General features: G+C 42.5%; 1 protein-coding gene across 1 annotated transcript in view; it reads right to left on the reverse strand.

The window, feature by feature from the left end:
* The window catches only part of LOC119960685, a 42,965-nt gene that overhangs the window by 3,578 nt on the left and 21,133 nt on the right, over nucleotides 1-18,254 (reverse strand). Inside the window, exons 5-7 of the mRNA XM_038788305.1 lie at nucleotides 9,657-9,758; nucleotides 2,798-2,825; nucleotides 2,565-2,617 (exon numbers count right to left, since the gene is read on the reverse strand). Coding sequence (XP_038644233.1) covers nucleotides 2,565-2,617; nucleotides 2,798-2,825; nucleotides 9,657-9,758 — 183 coding nt within the window. The remainder of the gene's footprint in view (nucleotides 1-2,564; nucleotides 2,618-2,797; nucleotides 2,826-9,656; nucleotides 9,759-18,254) is intronic.

The following is an 18,254-nucleotide window of genomic DNA, read 5'->3' on the forward strand; positions in this document are numbered from 1 at the left end:
ATGCCATGTTTAATTGCAGTAAACCATCCCTAGTCCTATGCACAAGTCCTCTCGCTATGAAGGCCAACATATAATTCGTCTTCTCATCTACCTGCTATACCTGCGCGCTTCCCTTCAGCGAATGATGGACGAGCACACGAGGTCTCGCTGAGTCCCCACCTCTCCCAACTTGCATCCTTTCAAATAACAATCTGCTTTCCTATTTTTTGCCACCGAAGTGGATAACTCTCATTGTGAATGGAAGCACAAATCTATCAAATCTGCCTCCTGTGATATGGCGAACCCAACTTCTGAACCATGCTGTGTTCAAAGGAAACGATTATCGAAATGGTGTGTGGTTGGAAATCACATTCAAATCCAGCCATTTTGCATTTCTGTTCCTGAAAATTTCTCCTCAGTGTTGGGAAAGATACTGAGAGACAGGATATATGGACATTTGGCAGAAAATGGACGGGTTAGTGACAGATATCATGGTTTTCTAAGGGGAAGGTCATGCCTCACCAATTTGATTGAGTTTTTTGAAGAGAGAACAAAGACAATCGACGAGGTAAGCGCTGTAGATGTTACTGATAAGGACTTCTCTGAGGCGTTTATGCAGGTTCCACATGGCAGACGAGTGCAAAAACTAAAATCACATGTGATTCGGTGTGGACTGGCTAAATGAACGCAGAACTGACTTGGTTATTAAGACAGAGAGTAGCGACTGAAGTGTGTTTTGTTTTCAAACTGGAGATCGAGCTGATGGTTTTCCACAGGGATCAGTGCAGGGACCTCTGTTGTTTGTGGTACATATAAATTCTGGAGGAAACTGTGGGTGGTCTGATGAGTAAGTTTGCGCATGACACGTAGACTGGCGGAGTTGTTGATCGTGCCGAAGACTGTCAGAGGATACAAGAGGATAAAGATAGATTGGAGACTTGGCACAGAAATGACAGACGGAGTGTAATTAGGGCAAATGCGAGGTGATGCATTTTGGAGGATCAAATCTATGTATGAATTATGCTGTAAGTGGCAGAAACTTTCTGAACATTAACATACAGGTTGATCTGGGAGGGCAAGTCCACTTTTCCCGAAAAGTGACCAACAGGTGACCCAGATGATAAAGAAAGCACATGGTATGTTTGCCTTCGTCAGCTGGGGCACTGGATACAAAAGTTAGGAGATCATGTTGTAAGTGTATAAAACATTGGTTGGGCTGCATTTGGAGTATTGTTTGTAGTTTTAGTCACCACATTATCAGAAGGACATGACAGCTTTGGCGAGAGTGGAAAGAAGGGTCTCCAGGATTTTGGCTGGTCACGAGGATGGTGGCTCTGAGGACAGGTTGAATAAACTGAGATCGTTTTTACTGGAAAGACGGAGGCTGAGGAAAGACCGGATCGAGATCCACAATATCATCAGAGGTACAGACAGGATGGATAGTCGGAGGCTTTTACAAAGGGTGGAAGTGTTAATTATGAGGGACAAAAGTCCGAGGTGGGAGTGTAAAAGTTTAAGAGAGATTTGTGGGGTACTATTTTCACGCGCTGACAGAGGACGTGGTGGAAGCAGAGACATTAGCACCATTTAAGAGGCAGCCGGGTGGGTACATGAGTAGGAAGGAAATAGAGGGTTACGGACTGAGTCAGGGAGGGAGGTTTTATTTTAGTTACGGCATCATGATCGACACAGGTTTGGAGGACCGAAAAACTTGATCCTGTACTATAATTTTCTTTATGCTGTGTTCTAATAGCAATTCGTTGCAATAACATTTAGCTAATCACAATGTGTAAGTTTTAGATTTCGACTCCACACCATCTATATAAATCGTTGACTTTATCGAAATCCCATGATAAGCGAACGCTATAAATGTTAGCTCATCTCACTGCCCTGCTCTCACATCCACATGTCCGTGATTAGTCTGCCGCAATGTTCCAGTGAAATCCAGCGCAAATTGGAGGCAGGGCACCTCACTTTCCGATTCGGCAATTGACAGCCTTCCGGAATAAATAAGCAGTTCAAGAAATTTAGAGTGTGAAACTTCTCCTCCACCATCATCCATTTTTATTTCAATCAATTTATTTTCATATCTACCGTTGATTTGTTCCCGCTCCCGCGGCCCCACTTGAGCTATTTGTTTCTCGTTGCCCTCGACACACGGCTGACCTTTGTTCCGCCATTCGCACATTCTAAACTCTTTTTGAGCCACTATCAGAATCCTTGTTTGCTATAATCACCTCATTTACATTCAATTCATCTTTCTGTGCACGAAATCTTCGACAATCTCCTCCTACTGTTGGCCCTGTCTCCAGCTCCACGGCTTCACGCCCTCACCTCTCCCCATCACATACAGAATTATAAATCTGACCATATTTCCATTTCCCTCCAGCTTTGTAAAGCCGTCATGCCGACTGGAAAATTTAATTTCCTTCGCTCTTCACAGATGCATTCAGTGTTTCTGACTTGGTCCAGTATTTTCTGTTATTCTGCCGCTAAAACATTAGTCGTTACAGGAAATCCCCAAAAAAGTCTAAAATAAATTATTGATCATCATAACTAGCGATTATCATCGATTATGCACTCACACGTGCCATCATCTTCCTGATACCTTCCAGATCCACCTCCTTTGGCTGGAGCACTGTAAAATATGGAAAACGGCTGTTTATTATTTTGAATGAAGGCCCAAACTAACTTTACTTTTCAAAATACACAAGTTTAGGAACGGTTCACCTCGATAACGCCAGTGTTTATTGTTCAATTCTATACATTGAATAAATGTACCATTATCAACGTTGAATGCAACAGATTATAGTCTCACCTCTCATTGAGTTGACGTCCTGTTCGCCCTGTTGTGAAAACAGATGGTGAAACATGACAAAAAGGTCGTCGGATATCCTCGAAATTGTCCACCACATGCCAGTGACCACTTAAATGCCCTTAAAGTTGGCGAGTCTACTGTGGTGATCACAAGTTAACTAGATGCAATACAACTGAGCAAACACTAGAGGGGGCACGGGAGAGCCATATAAATAGACGGGGACAGGAAGTGAGGACACACTTCACTGAGGGCAGAACTTGGAGCAACACAGATACACAACACACACGCCAGCTAGGAACACTGAAGGTAACCTTAGGAAACAGCTCTGAAGAGAGAACAAACTCACAATAAAGCATCTTCTCCCCATTTGAGACTACGAGCTTTATTAAGACACGAGTAACAACACATGGTACCCAGGAGTGGCTTCAGACGCTTACTACAGGACAACTCAGTGGCAGATACAGAAAGCTCAAAATGGCATGGAAATCTCCTACTGGACATTTGACTTTGGAAGACATCGCTAATTCGAGGATGTGGCTTGAATACCCAGAACAGCTGGACCTGACTGGCAATGTAAGAAATGTCTGGAAAAGGTTTAAACAAATGTTTGATTTTCATCTCGTAGCTAATGGAATACAAGAAGCCTCAGACAACATTAAAATAGCAATTCTCACCGCAGGGCCTGTAAATAGGAAAGTGTATAATGGATTTAAATACTCAAAAGATGAAGACAGAAACAGCTTACAAACGTTACTAAACAAATTTGAAGAGTACTGTGAGAAATTTGAACAGCAAGACATACTCAGAGTCCAAACTGCACAGAGACTGAGTGATGCAAAACTTAAAAAATCACGAAAAGAACAAGAAATCGCGAATGAAAAGTACAGATCAAAAAGAAGAAATGACAAGAATTTCTCACAAAGCCAAAACGCTGAAACCCTGTCCAAATCGGGAAGAGAAAAGTACTTACGAATTTTGGAGCTCGAGTCCTGGTAGGAAAGAAAAATCCCTGAAATCCGCGAAAAACGGCAAAAAATGGCGTCGGAGCACATCTTGCAGTCTCCGGTAAGCAAAGAACTACAAAAGCCGCGCATGCGCAGTTTAAAAAATATCGCGATGCCGATCGTGATGCGCATGCGCAAGCCGCGCATGCGCAGTCAAAAGGAGTTTTGGTCGCGGATCGTAATGCGCATGCGCACGTTGCGCATGCGCAATGGAAACCAAACCGCACAGTGAAGGAGGAAGGCCGATGTGCGCATGCGCAATGCATTCCTGCGCGTGACGTCATGACGTCTGAGCATCCTGACCACGCCCACTTAAAAGGGAAATTCCCGAAAATTGAAAATAAGACACTTAAAGTGGTAAACACAAATTGTCTTGCCTCAGAACACAGAAAAACGCCTGAACTTACACCAACAGTTAAAAACAACTTGCACAACACCCTGAAAAAAGCAGTCTGCACCACCCAAAGTGAAGAGAACAAAAAGAATTCCGAAACAACAAAAGATGATTTGTTTTTCGACGAATACTACTCAGACACAGCTGAGTCAGTCGGATATGCTTCTCACAGCATCAGCGACACGGTCGCAAAGTTCAACACGAATCAACTCCTGGTAGAAGAATCCAACCAGGATGATTTGTTTTTCGAAGAACACTACTCAGACACAGCTGAGTCAGTCGGATATGCTTCTCACAGCATCAGCGACACGGTCGCAAAGTTCAACACGAATCAACTCGTGGTAGAAGAAGCCAACGAAGATGAAATGGGTATCAAAGAATACTACTCAGACATGGAGGGGTTATCTGGACATGCTGATCACAGCATCAGCGACACCGTTGCAAAGTTCAACACGACTCTACTCATGGTAGATGAATCCAACACCATGATGCCATGGCAGCTCGTCGATACATTGGATGACAGCAATACCCTAGACGAAGACAACGCCGCACAGAGAGCACAGGAAGACTCCACAGAGCGAGCGATGACAGGCTCCACAGTGCTAGTAATGAAAGACTCCAAAAGGGATGCAAGCAAACACTCCCTGGCGAACACCATGCATGAACAAGACCATGCAGGTATACCCGCAGTATCTGAGCAACCGCAATCAGACTATGACAGTCTACCAAGCTCACATGAACAAGAAGAAGACAATGCACCTCTACCCACTGCATGCGAAGACAGTGACAAGGTGATCACACTCGACGTACAGGATCACAGCGAGACTGACAGTTCTCAGCTTGTCTGTACCGACGCACAGAGCGAGAACAGAAACAAGGTGATCGCACTCGACGTACAGGATCACAGCGAGACTGACAGTTCTCAGCTTGTCTGTACAGAAGCACAGAGTCGGGCCACCCCACAGTCCAGAGCGACGATGCCGAAAGAAAACATGCAGATTTTGACTCCAGAAGAGGAGCACCTGGAGTCCAGAGAGACCAAGCCAGAAGAAACCATGCAGATTTTGACTCCAGAAGAGGAGCACCTGGAGTCCAGTGAGACAACATCAACGGAAATCATGAAGATTTCAACTCCAGAAGCGGAGCACCAAAAGTCCGGAGACACCACGTCAACTGAAATCATGCAGATTTGGACTCCAGAAGAGGAGCGCCAGAAGTCCACAGACATCACGTCAATTGTGATCATGGAGGTTTTGACTCCAGAAGAGGAGCGCCAAGAATCCAGAGACACCGCGTCAAACGAAATCGGGAAGAATTTGACTCCGGAAGAGGAGCACAACAAAAGCAAAGATGAGGAATCCAATTCTCCACAAATGATTGAGGTCACCTGCACCGATGCAACATCAGATCATTCGCACCACTCTCGAGACGAAATGCTCAATGACTCAAATTATCCACTCGGGACACGAATAGAGTATAACAAGAAAAACAAAAGTCAAAAGAAGCACAGCAGAAACGGGACAAACAACAGCAAGAACAAAAGCAACATGAAGCGCGACAAGACCAACAACAATAGCAAGAAGCACAGCAGAAACGAGAACGACAACAGAAAGAACAAAAGCAACATGAAGCGCGACAAGACAAACACCAAAGTCAGGCACAAAGATAGCAGAAACGACAAAAACAGCAACACAAACGGCAACGAAAACAACAAAGTCAGGAACAACGACAGTGCCAACACCAAAGACAGAAACGACAAAAACAGCAACAAGTACGGCAACGAAAACAACAAAAACAGGAACGACAGAGACAACAGCAATGAAACAACGACTTGTACACAATGGGACTACTCGGCACATGAAGGACAATGCCACAGCCCACTGCAAAACGATGACAAGACTACAAACATGTCATGGGATGACAACGAATCGCACAAACTCACGTCTGCTCCAGAACGAGCAAGCACACCAGCATCCAAGGCGGATGAGACAATAAATCAACACCACAAGCCCAGAAAAAAGGCCATGCCAGTCAACATCAGTGAGGTGACCATGCAAACACCTCGGGATGATGCATTGGGTACTTAAAATAACAAGGAACACCAACAACATTCACAGCGGACTTGCAATATCAATATCACCACGTCATCAACAACAAAAAGAAAAAAAACTCTGAACAAATTCATCAAGTTTGGACTCATAAAGTTTTTATTGAGATTGGACATATAACTACATTGGCTTTGTAAAATATGCACTAGCACCATCACCTGTGTAGATACGCATATCATAAGTAACTGTTTTCTATAATTTTCTTTAACGATGTACAGCAAATATGTAAAGAGAAAAAGGGGGATGTGGTGATCGTAGATTTACTAGATACAAAACAACTGAGCAAACACCAGACGGAGAGCTATAAATACACCGGGACAGGATGTACAATTTTCTTTAACGATGTACAGAAAATATGTAAAGAGAAAAAGGGGGAATGTGGTGATCACAAGTTAACTAGATGCAATACAACTGAGCAAACACTAGAGGGGGCACGGGAGAGCCATATAAATAGACGGGGACAGGAAGTGAGGACACACTTCACTGAGGGCAGAACTTGGAGCAACACAGATACACAACACACACGCCAGCTAGGAACACTGAAGGTAACCTTAGGAAACAGCTCTGAAGAGAGAACGAACTCACAATAAAGCATCTTCTCCCCATTTGAGACTACGAGCTTTATTAAGACACGAGTAACAACACATCTACTACTGTTGCAGGCAGGGCGTTCAACACCCTTACTACTCTCTGAGTAAAGAAACTGCCTCTGACATCTGTCCTATATCTACCACCCCTCAATTTAAAGCTATGTCCCCTCGTGTTGGTCATCACCATCCGAGGAAAAAGACTCTCACTGTCCACCCTATCTAACCCTCTGACTATCTTATATGTCTCTATTAAGTCGCCTTTCAGCCTTCTCCTCTCTAACGAAAACAATCTCAAGTCCCTGATCCTTTCCTCGAAAGACCTTCCCTCCTTACCAGGCAACATCCTAGTAAATCTCCTCTGAACCCTTTCCAAAGCTTCCACATCCTTCCTATAATGTGGTGACCAGAACTGCACGCAGTACTCCAGGAGCGGCCGCACCAGAGTTATGTACAGCTGCAGCATGACCTCGTGACTCCTAAACTCAATACCTCTACTGATAACAGCTAGCACACCATATGTCTTCTTAACAGCCCTATTAATCTGGCTGGCAACTTTCAGGGATTTATGTACCTGGATGCCGAGATCTCTCTGTTCATCTACACTACCAAGAATCTTGCCATTAGCCCAGTACTCTGCATTCCTGTTACTCCTTCCAAAGTGAACCACCTCACACTTTTCCGCATTAAACTCCATCTGCCACCTCTCTACCCAGTTCTGCAACTTATCTATGTCCCTCTGTATCCTATAACATCCTTCAGCACTATCCACAACTCCACCGACCTTCGTGTAATCTGCAAATTTACTAACCCAACCTTCTACACACTCTTCCAGGTCATTTATACAAATGACAAACAGCAGTGGCCCCAAAACAGATCCTTGTGGTACACCACTAGTAACTGAACTCCAGGATGGACATTTGCCATCAACTACCACCCTCTGTCTTCTTTCAGCTATCCAATTACTGATCTAAACCTCTAAATAACCTTCAATCCCATACTTCCTTATTTTCTGCAATAGCCTACCGTGGGGAATCTTATCAAACGCCTTACTGAAATCCATATACACCACATCAACCGCTTTACCCTCATCCACCTGTTTGGTCACCTTCGCAAAAAAACTCAATAATGTTTGTGAGGCATGACCTACCCTTCACAAAACCGTGTTGACTTTCGCTAATCAACCTGTTCATTTCAAGATGATTATAAACCCTATCTCTTATTCTCTGCCCTATCACTTTTTCTCTGCACCTGCGTGTGTTTCATCAGAGTGCTGCGGATTCCACACACAGTTCAGTGATGTGCAGTTTCGGTGAATTAGCCATGCAATATTGCTCCTAATGTGCAAGGGTGTGCAAATTCGGTGCGATGGTCATGTTGAATTGTCGTTTCTGTCTAAACATGTGCTGGTTACGTGGAAGGTTCCTGAAAATAATGGCCATTGGTGTCCAAAGAAGTACCGATGAGGTTTATTGGTCCTGTTAATTTGTCCCTTAGTGCCCGAAAATGTGAAGGTTAGGTGTATTTGTCATGCTGAATTCACCTCAGTGCACAAAGGTTTGAAGGTTAGGTGCATTTGCCATGCAAAATCTATCCCATTGTGTCCAATGGTTATATTTGCCGACTGCGATAGGGAGGGGAGCGGGATTGGGTAGCATGCTAATTTCCAAAGTGCGAATGACCTCCTTCTACAATCTATGCATTTTATGGATATAACGATTCTCCCATTGGAAAGGTGCGTTTTTTCTCAATCCTGATGGACATATCTACATTGTTGGCCTAGATCATATTTTTACATTCCTCTAGAATGGGCAGTTACTTTTCCGTGCCTCCACACATATGGTAATCGTATTGACAATCGAAATGAATGTTGCGAAATATTATCGCTCGGCAATACAACACTGATCCGTAGGATAACTATGGGCACATGGAACAGGGATGTGTACCATATTAGGAATTCACGTCAAATGGCATCCATATGCAGAGTGTATAACATGCCGACAGTGCCAGATTACCAATTTATGTGTGTCAGAGGCAACGTGTTGATTGTCAAGTTTCAAAATATATAAAGGGAACGCCCAGCTGATGTACACTTGAAAATCAAAGTCTTTCCACTCAGGCACAAAGGGGTATTCACAATAACTGTCCTTATCTCATCCAAGGGAAATGCTGCATTGTGTTTGTTGTCATTTGTGAAGAACAGACCAGGCTTATGATTAATAATAGACCAGACCAGGCGTGCCACAATTGTTAGAACTGCTGCCTCACAGCGCCAGCGAGTAGGATCCAATTATGACCTTGGGTGACTGTCTGTGTGGTGTGCGTTTCATCCGGGTGCCTCCGTTTCCTCCCACAGTCCAATGATTAGCAGGTTTGGTGAGTTGGCCATGCTAAAATTGCCCTCTGGTGTACTGTGATTTTCAGTTTACATGGATTAGATGGTTAGGTGGATAAGCCATAATATAAAGAGATATACCTTAGTGCCGAAAGGTGTGCTGGTTAGGTGTGTTGGCCATATTATAAAAAATGTCCCTCATTGTCCAAAGATGTACTGGTTAGGTGGATTGACCATGCTAGATTGCCTTTTACTGTTCAATATGTGAAGGTTCGATGTGTTCACCATAATAAAAATCATGTTTCTTAGTTTCCAAATGTCTGCGTGTTCGGTTGAGTGACCATGCTAAAATCGACCTTAGCGTTTAGAGGTATCAGCACTATAGCGAGTCTATGCTTCAATACATAGAACTGTTTTGCAAGACTACTCACGACACTTGATGATGACGCCAGCAATGACCGCCGCAATGACTAAAACGATGATGAAGGCAGCACATCCCAGGCCAATGTACAATGACGTGTCGTTCTGTTCAACTTTTAAGAGGTAAATAGAAAATCAATGTTAGATTTAATCGGGGGGAAAATGTCAACATTTCTGGCAGAGAAAAATACGAAAATATGAAGATATTTTGCTATTTTAGCCAGTATGGAGTTTATTTGGTTGATGTGCGATGATAGAAAAAGCGAATGCAAGATGTCCCCTGGCTGGGCAATTTGTTCTCCCTGATTTGAATGGCACCCATTAGCTTCTATGCCCTGTGAAGGTGGCCAAATGTATATCCAATATGAACCTTCCCCAGCGATACAAATATCACCACTCACCATTCACAGACAATTAAAGAAACACATTTGTCAGTAAAATTCGGCAGTGTTATTGGTAAATGTTTAACCTGCGCCATCAGCTGAATGATTTTATTTCCCATTCAGGTCAATGAAAGAATGCCAGGTGGACACAGACGTCAGAGGCATCTTGCTGCCAAGCATACCTTAGCATGGTTTATCCGCCTAATTTTAAATGTGATAAAGAAACATATACCACAGACTGAAGTTCGAAACAACTCTGTACAGCGCATGTGTTGAAAAACCATACAAACGATTGGTTTATTCAACTGACGATACATCCTGCAAACTACCAGCCAGAAACTCATTACACTCTTGGAAAAGTAGAAAATGTAGGCGACCCCCCGCTGCCAAACGTTTCAGCTAACTACAGAGTTGAATGTTTAATCCATCATCCTTGATATACTTTGCAATGGAGTTGTTCTTTATAGATTTGTACACAGGGATTTGCAGTGGCTGCGTTCTTTTGAACCTGTTCGGAGGCCCAGTTCAGGATTCTCTGAAGTTTAATAAATAACAAGAACAAAGAACAAAGACAATAAGAGCACAGGAAAAGGAACTTTGGCCCTCCAAGGCTGCACCGACCATGTTGCCCGTCTGAACTAACCCCGCCTCCCCCACCTACACTTCCGGGGACCATATCCCTATATTCCCATCCTATTCACGTATTTGCCAAAATACCCCTTAACTGTCACTTCCGTATCTGCTTCCGCTACCACCCCGGCGGCAAGTTTCAGGATTCCACCACCCTCTGTGTAAAAACACTTCCCTCGCACATCTCCTTCAAAACTTGCCCCTCTTATATGCCCCCGAGCAAATGAATCTTCTACCCTGGGATTAAGTTTACTACTCATACTTCTCATGCTCCTCATAATCTTGTAGACGTCTGTCATGTATTTCCCCAACCCCCGTCGTTCCAGTGAGATCAAAGCAAGTTTTTCAAAACTCTCCACACAGCCAATGCCCTCCATGCCATGTAGTTCAGTTGTCAGTTCGGAAGGCAAATGCAATGCCAGCATTGATGTCGATAGACTACAACAGCAGGAATATACAGCAGAGGCTGTATAGGGCTCTGCCCAGACAATTTTTGCAATATTGTGAGCAGCTTTGGGCCCGGTGTCTAAGGAAATATTTGTTGGCCTTGGTGAGGGAACAGGGGAGTTTCAGAGGAATGCGGAATGAAGGTCTTGTCATACGAAGAACGGCTGGGCATTCTGAGTCTTTACTCCATGGAGTTTAGAAGATTGAGGGGGATCTCATTGAAACTTAGAGAACACTGAGCGGCCTGGATAGAGTGGACTTAGAGAGGATGTTTCCAATCGTGGGAGTTGAATTTCATAATGCCAGTCCAAATGTGACTCAAATTACTTGCATCGTTACTAAAGTAATTAGTGTTCAATCAACTTGCCTTAGAAAGATAAATATCAGCATTTGGTACCTTTAACGAAATCCTGAATTTTGTTTGTTTAATTTAAAGGCATGTGGGCAGCCCTGTAGAGGACAATATATATTCCCTGTTCCTATTAATCCTTCCACTGACTGACTTGCAAGGCCAATTCAGAGAACAATTGATATTCAACTCCATTGAAGTTGGTCGGACATAAATTGAGGACAGACCACGTAAGGTGATTAAATTGCTTCCCTGTTTGAGATGATTTAACCATATTACGATCAAACTAGGACTTTGTTAACCATATTCCCTTCAAAATATGAGTTTATTAAACAATCTTCTCTTCCCTTGAAACACATTCTTTAGCAATATTCCCTGCCCTGAGGGACATTATTAAACCACAGCCCCGCCCCTTGGAGGTCATTATTAAATACAGTGGGCTAGCACAGTTGTTCACAGGTCCAGGGCCCAAGCTTCCATCCTGGCTTGGGTCACTGACTTGCGGAGTGTGCACCATCTCCCTGTGTGTGCGTGGGTTTCCTCCGGGTACTTCGTTTTCCACCCACAGTGCGCAGGTTGGGTGAATTGCCCCTGCTCAATTGCCACTCGTGTACAAAAACAAAAAGGTGAGGTGGGGTACCGGGGTACGTGAATGGGGTGGCGGCGTAATCTATGTAGGATGCTCTGTCCCGAAGAAGGTGCAGACTCGATGGGCCGAATGGTCTTCTTCTGCACTGCAAATTCTGTGTTCTATGTTCTATTTCCTATAAACCATATTGCCTTTCCTGATGGACATTATCAAGCCATGAACCCGCCCCTTGAAGGACATTGTTAAAGCATAATCCCTTCCCAAAAGGATATTATAACACCATATTTAATTCCCTGAAGGACATTGTTAAAGCTTAGTCTCTTCACTGAAGGACATTATTAAACCATATTCAATTTCCTGAAGGCCTTTATTAAACAATATTTCACTCTCTGCAGGACATTATTGGACCAAATTCCCTTCACAGAAGGAGAGTGTAAAACTGTATTTCCTTCACTGAAAGACATTATTAGCCATATTCCCTTCATTGAAGGACATTGTTAAAGCACATGTCGTTCCCTGAAGGAAATATTAAACAATATTTCCTTCACTGAAGAATATTATTAAACCATGTTACTTTCACTGAAGAACATTATTAAACCATATTACATTCCCTGAGGGACAGAATAAAAGGATATTCCATTCATGGATTCCATTCCATATTTATTCCATTATTTACCCATATTTCCTTCACTGAAAGACATTATTAACCAATTTTCTCTTCCCTGAAGGATATTATTAAACCATATAGCCTTCATTGAAGGGCACTATTAAAGCATATTCCCTTCCATGAAGGACATTATTAAACCATATTTCCATCACTAAAGATCCATAATAAACGGTATGCCTTCCCCTGAAGGACATTATTAATCCAAAACCCATTCACTGAAAGGCATTATTAAACCATATCCACTTCCCTGAAGGACACTGTTAAACCACATTCCCTTCACTGAAAGAAATTATTAAAGCATATTCTCTACCCTGAAGAAAATATTAAAACATATTCCTTCACTGAAGAACATTATTAATCCATATTTTCTTCACTGCAGAACATTATTAAACCATATTCCAATCCATCAAAGACATTATAAAACCATATTACGTTCAATGGAGGGCATTATTAAACCATATTCCCTTCACTGAATGACACCATTAACCATTATTCCCTTCCCTGAACGCCATTATTAAACCATGAAAAAAAAATGAAAATCGCTTATTGTCGCGAGTAGGCATCAATGAAGTTACTGTGAAAAGCCTCTAGTCGCCACGTTCCGTCGCCTGTCCGGGGAGGCTGGTACGAGGCTGGTACATATTCCCTTCCCTGAAGAACATTATTAAACCATATCCTCTTCACTGAAGAACAATAATAAACCGTATTCCCTTCCCTGAACAACATTATTCATCCAAATGCCATTCCCTGAAGGACGTTATTAAACCATATTCCCTTCCCTGAAGGGCACTGTTAAATCATATTCCATTCCATGAAGGGCACTGTTAAATCATATCCCCCTTCCCTGAAGGACATAATTAAACCGTATTGGCTTCACTGAACTACATTTTTAACCCATATTCCCTTCACTGAAATATATTATTAAAGCATATTCCATTCCCTGAAGGACATAATTAAAGCATATTCCCTTCACTGAACGGCATTATTAAACTATATTCCTCTCACTGAAACTAACTTATTAAACCATATTCCCTTCACTCAAACACATTATTAAAGCATTTTCCCTTCCCTGATGGACATTATGAACCCATATTCCCTTCACTGCAGTACATTCTTAAACCATTATTACAATAAATATTCACGTCCCTGAAGGATATTATTGAACCATATACCCTTCCCTGAAGGACATTATTGAACCATATTCCCTTTACAGAAGGACAATATTTAACCATGTTCCCTTAATAGATTAACATTATGAGCCATATTCCATACCGTGTAGGACATTTTTAAACCATATTCCTTTCGCTGAAGGACTGTATAAAAACATATCGCCTTCACTAAAAATCATTATTAAATGACATTTCCTTGACAGGAAGACATTAGTAAAGAACATTACCTTCCCTGAAGTTCATTATTAAACCATATTCCATTCACTGAAGGACATTATTAAATCATATTCTCTTCACAGAAGTACAGACTTACACCATATTACCTTCATCAAAGAACATTGTTAAACCATATTAGCTTCACTGAAGGACATTATTTAACCATATTCCCTTCACTGAAAGACACTATTAAACCATTTTCCGTTTCTCTGAAGGACATTATTAAACAATAAGCCCTTCACTGAAGGTCATTTTTACACAATATTGCATTCCCTGAAGGACATTATTTATCCATGTTCCGTTCCATGATGTACATTATTGAACCGTATTCCCTTCCCTGAAGGCCATTATTAAACGATATTCAATTAACTGAAATACAATATTAAACATTTTCCCTTCAATGATGGAGATTATCAAACCACATTCACTTCCATGAACGACATTATTAAATATTATTCCATTCCTGAAGTACATTATTAAACCGTATTCCCGATTCCAAATGACATTATTAAACCATATTCAATTACGTTAAAGACATTATTTAACTATATCCCGATCACTGAAGGGCGTTATGAAAACACATTCCCTTCACTGAAGGACATTATTAACCCATTTTTCCTTCACTGAAGGACATTATTACCCATATTACTTTCCCTGAAGGACATTATTAAATCATATTACCTGTGCTGAAGGATATTATGAACCCATGTTCCATTCCCTGAAGGATATTTTTAAACCTTATTGCTTCCTGTGAAGGACATTATTAAAAAATATTCCCTTCCCTGAAGGCTGTGATTAAACCATATTCACTTCCCTGATGGATATTATTAAACCACATTACCTTTACTGAAAGACACTTTTAAACCATATTACCTTCACTGAAGGACAATATTAAACCATATTCCCTTCCCTGAAGTACACTATTAAACCATATTCCATTTACTGAACGACAATATTAAACCATATTCTCTTCCCTGAAGGACATCTTTAAATCCTATTCCCTTCACTGAAGGTAATTATTAAAACATATTCCATTCCCTGAAGAACAAAGAACAAATAAAATTACAGCTCAGGGACAGTCCCTTCGGCACTCCCAGATTGTGCCGATCCAGATCCTTTACCTAAAACTGTCTCCTAATTTCCAAGATCTACTTCCCTCTGTTCCCGTTCATATACCCGTCTAGATGCCTCTTAAATTATGCTATCGTGCCCGCCTCTACCACCTCCGCTGGTAAAGCGTTCCAGGCACCCACTGCCCTCTGCGTAAAAAACTTTCCCCGCACATCTCCCTTAAACTTTCCCCTTCTAAATTTGAAATATAGCTTTAAATTGAGGGGTGGTAGATATAGGACAGATGTCAAAGGCAGTTTCTTCACTCAGAGAGTAGTAGGGGTGTGGAACGCCCTGCATGCAACAGTAGTAGACTCGCCAAATTTAAGGGCATTTAAGTGGTCACTGGATAGACATATGGATGAAAATGGAATAGTGTAGGTCAGTTAGGCTTCAGATGGTTTCAAAGGTCGGCGCAACATCGAGGGCCGAAGGGCCCGTACTGCGCTGTAGTGTTCTATGTTGAATGTTCTAAATCGTGACCCCTTGTAACTGACACCCCAACTCTTGGAAAAAGCTTGTTGCTATCCACCCTGTCCATACCTCTCATAATTTTGAAGACCGCAATCAGGTCCCCCCTCAACCTCAGTATTTCCAATGAGAACAATCCTAATCTACTTAACCCTTCTTCATAGCTATCCCCCTCCATACCAGGCAACATCGTGTTGAACCACCTCTGCACCCTCTCCAAAGCATCCACATCTTCTGGTGATGTGGCGACCAGAAATGCACGCAGTATTCATAAAGGTGGCCGAACCAAAGTCCTATACAGCTATAACATGACCTGCCAACTCTTGTACTCAATACCCCGTCTGATGAAGGAAAGCATGCTGTATGCCATCTTGACCATTCTATCAACCTGCGTTGCCACCTTCAGGGTACAATGGAGCTGAACTCCCAGATTTCTCTGTACATCAATTTTCCCCTGGACCCTTCCATTGACCATATAGTCCGCTCTTGAATTTGATCTTCCAAAATGCATCACCTCGCATTTGCCTGGATTGAACTCCATCTGCCATTTCTCTACCCAACTCTCCAATCTATCTATATTTTGCTGTATTCTCTGACAGCCCTCCTCGCTATCTGCAACTCCACCAACCTTTGTATCATCTGCAAACTTGCTACTCAGACCACCTATACCTTCCTCCAGGTCATTTATGTAAATCACAAACAGCAGTGGTCCGAGCACGGATCCCTGTGGAACACCAGTAGTCACCTTCTACATTTTGAGACACTCCCTTCCACCACTACTCTGTGACTCCTGTTACACAGCCAGTTCTTTATCCATCTAGCTAGTACACCCTGAACCCCATATGACTTCACTTTTTCCATTAACCTGCCATGGGAAACGTTCTCAAACCCCTTACTAAAGTCCATGTATATGACATCTACAGCCCTTCCCTCATGATTTAACTTTTTCACTTCCTCAAAGAATTCTATTAGATTTTTAAGGCATGACCTTCCCTGCACAAAACCATGCTGCCTATCACTGATAAGTCTATTTTCTTCCATGTGTGAATAGATCCAATTCCTCAGTATCTTCTCCACCAGATTGCCTACCACTGACGTCAAGCTCACAGGTCTTTAACTCCCTGGATTTTCCCTGCTACCCTTCTTAAACAAGATGTGGAGATGCCGGCGTTGGACTGGGGTGAGCACAGTAAGAAGTCTTACAACACCAGGTTAAAGTCCAACAGGTTTGTTTCAAACACGAGCTTTCGGAGCACGGCTCCTTCTTCACCTGAAGAAGGAGCCGTGCTCCGAAAGCTCGTGTTTGAAACAAACCTGTTGGACTTTAACCTGGTGTTGTAAGACTTCTTACTCTTCTTAAACAAAGGGACAACATTAGCAATTCTCCAGTCCTCCAGGACCACACCCATGCTCAAGGATGCTTAAAGATATCTGTTAAAGCCCCAGCTATTTCGACCCTCGCTTCCCTCAGTGACCTGGGATAGATCCCATCCGGTCCTGGGGACTTGTCCATCTTAATATATTTTAGAACATCCAAAATTTCCCCCTTCCGTATGACAACTTGACCTAGAGTATTTAAACATCCACCACTAGCCTCAACATCCTAATTGTCCCTCTCCTTTTTGAATACCGATGCAAAGTACTCCTTAAAAATCTCACGCCTTTCCTCTGAGTCCACGCATAAATTCCCTCTTTTGTCTTTGAGTGGGCCAATCCTTTCCCTAGTTACCCTCTTGCTCCTTACATCGAATAAAAGGTTTTGGGATTTTCCATAACCTGTTAGCCAAATATACTTCATGACCCCTTTTAGCCCTCTTTATTGCGCGTTTGAGATTCGTCCTACTTTCCCGATATTCCTCAAAAGCTTCATCAGTTTTGAGTTGCCTCGATCTTATTAATGCTTCCTTTTTCACCTTAGCTAGTCTCACAATTTCACCCGTCATCCATGGTTCCCTAATCTTGCAATTTCAATCTCTCATTTTCACAGGGACATGCCTGTCCTGCACTCTAATCAACCTTTCCTTAAGACTCCCACATTTCAAATGTGGATTTACTCTTAAACAGCTGCTCCCAATCCACATTCCCTAGCTCCTGCCGATTTTTTTTAATGCTCTGCCTTTCCCCAAATTAGCACTCCTCCTTTCGGACCACTCTTGTCCATGTGCATGAGTATTCTAAAACTGAGGGAATTGTGATCTCTATTGCCAAAGTAATCACCGACTGAAACGTCAACCACCTGGCCGGGATCATTCCCCAATACCAGGTCCGGTATTGCCCCCTCCCGAGTTGGACTATTTACATACTGCTCTAAAAGATCTCTCCTTGATGCTCCTTACAAACTCTGCTCCATTTACGCCTCCAACACTACAAGAATCCCATTCAATGTTGGGGAAGTTAAAATCTCCCAACACAACCACCCTATTGCTCCGACATTTTTCTATAATCTGTCTGATGATTTGTATCTCTACTTCATGCTCGGTTTTGGGAGGCCTGTAGTAAAGTTCGAACAATGTAGCTGCGCCTTTCCTATTTCTTAGCTCCACCCATATAGCCTCAGTGCTCGCATCCACCATCGTGC

The sequence above is a fragment of the Scyliorhinus canicula genome, unplaced genomic scaffold (assembly GCF_902713615.1).
Source record: "Scyliorhinus canicula unplaced genomic scaffold, sScyCan1.1, whole genome shotgun sequence".
NCBI lineage: Eukaryota > Metazoa > Chordata > Chondrichthyes > Carcharhiniformes > Scyliorhinidae > Scyliorhinus > Scyliorhinus canicula.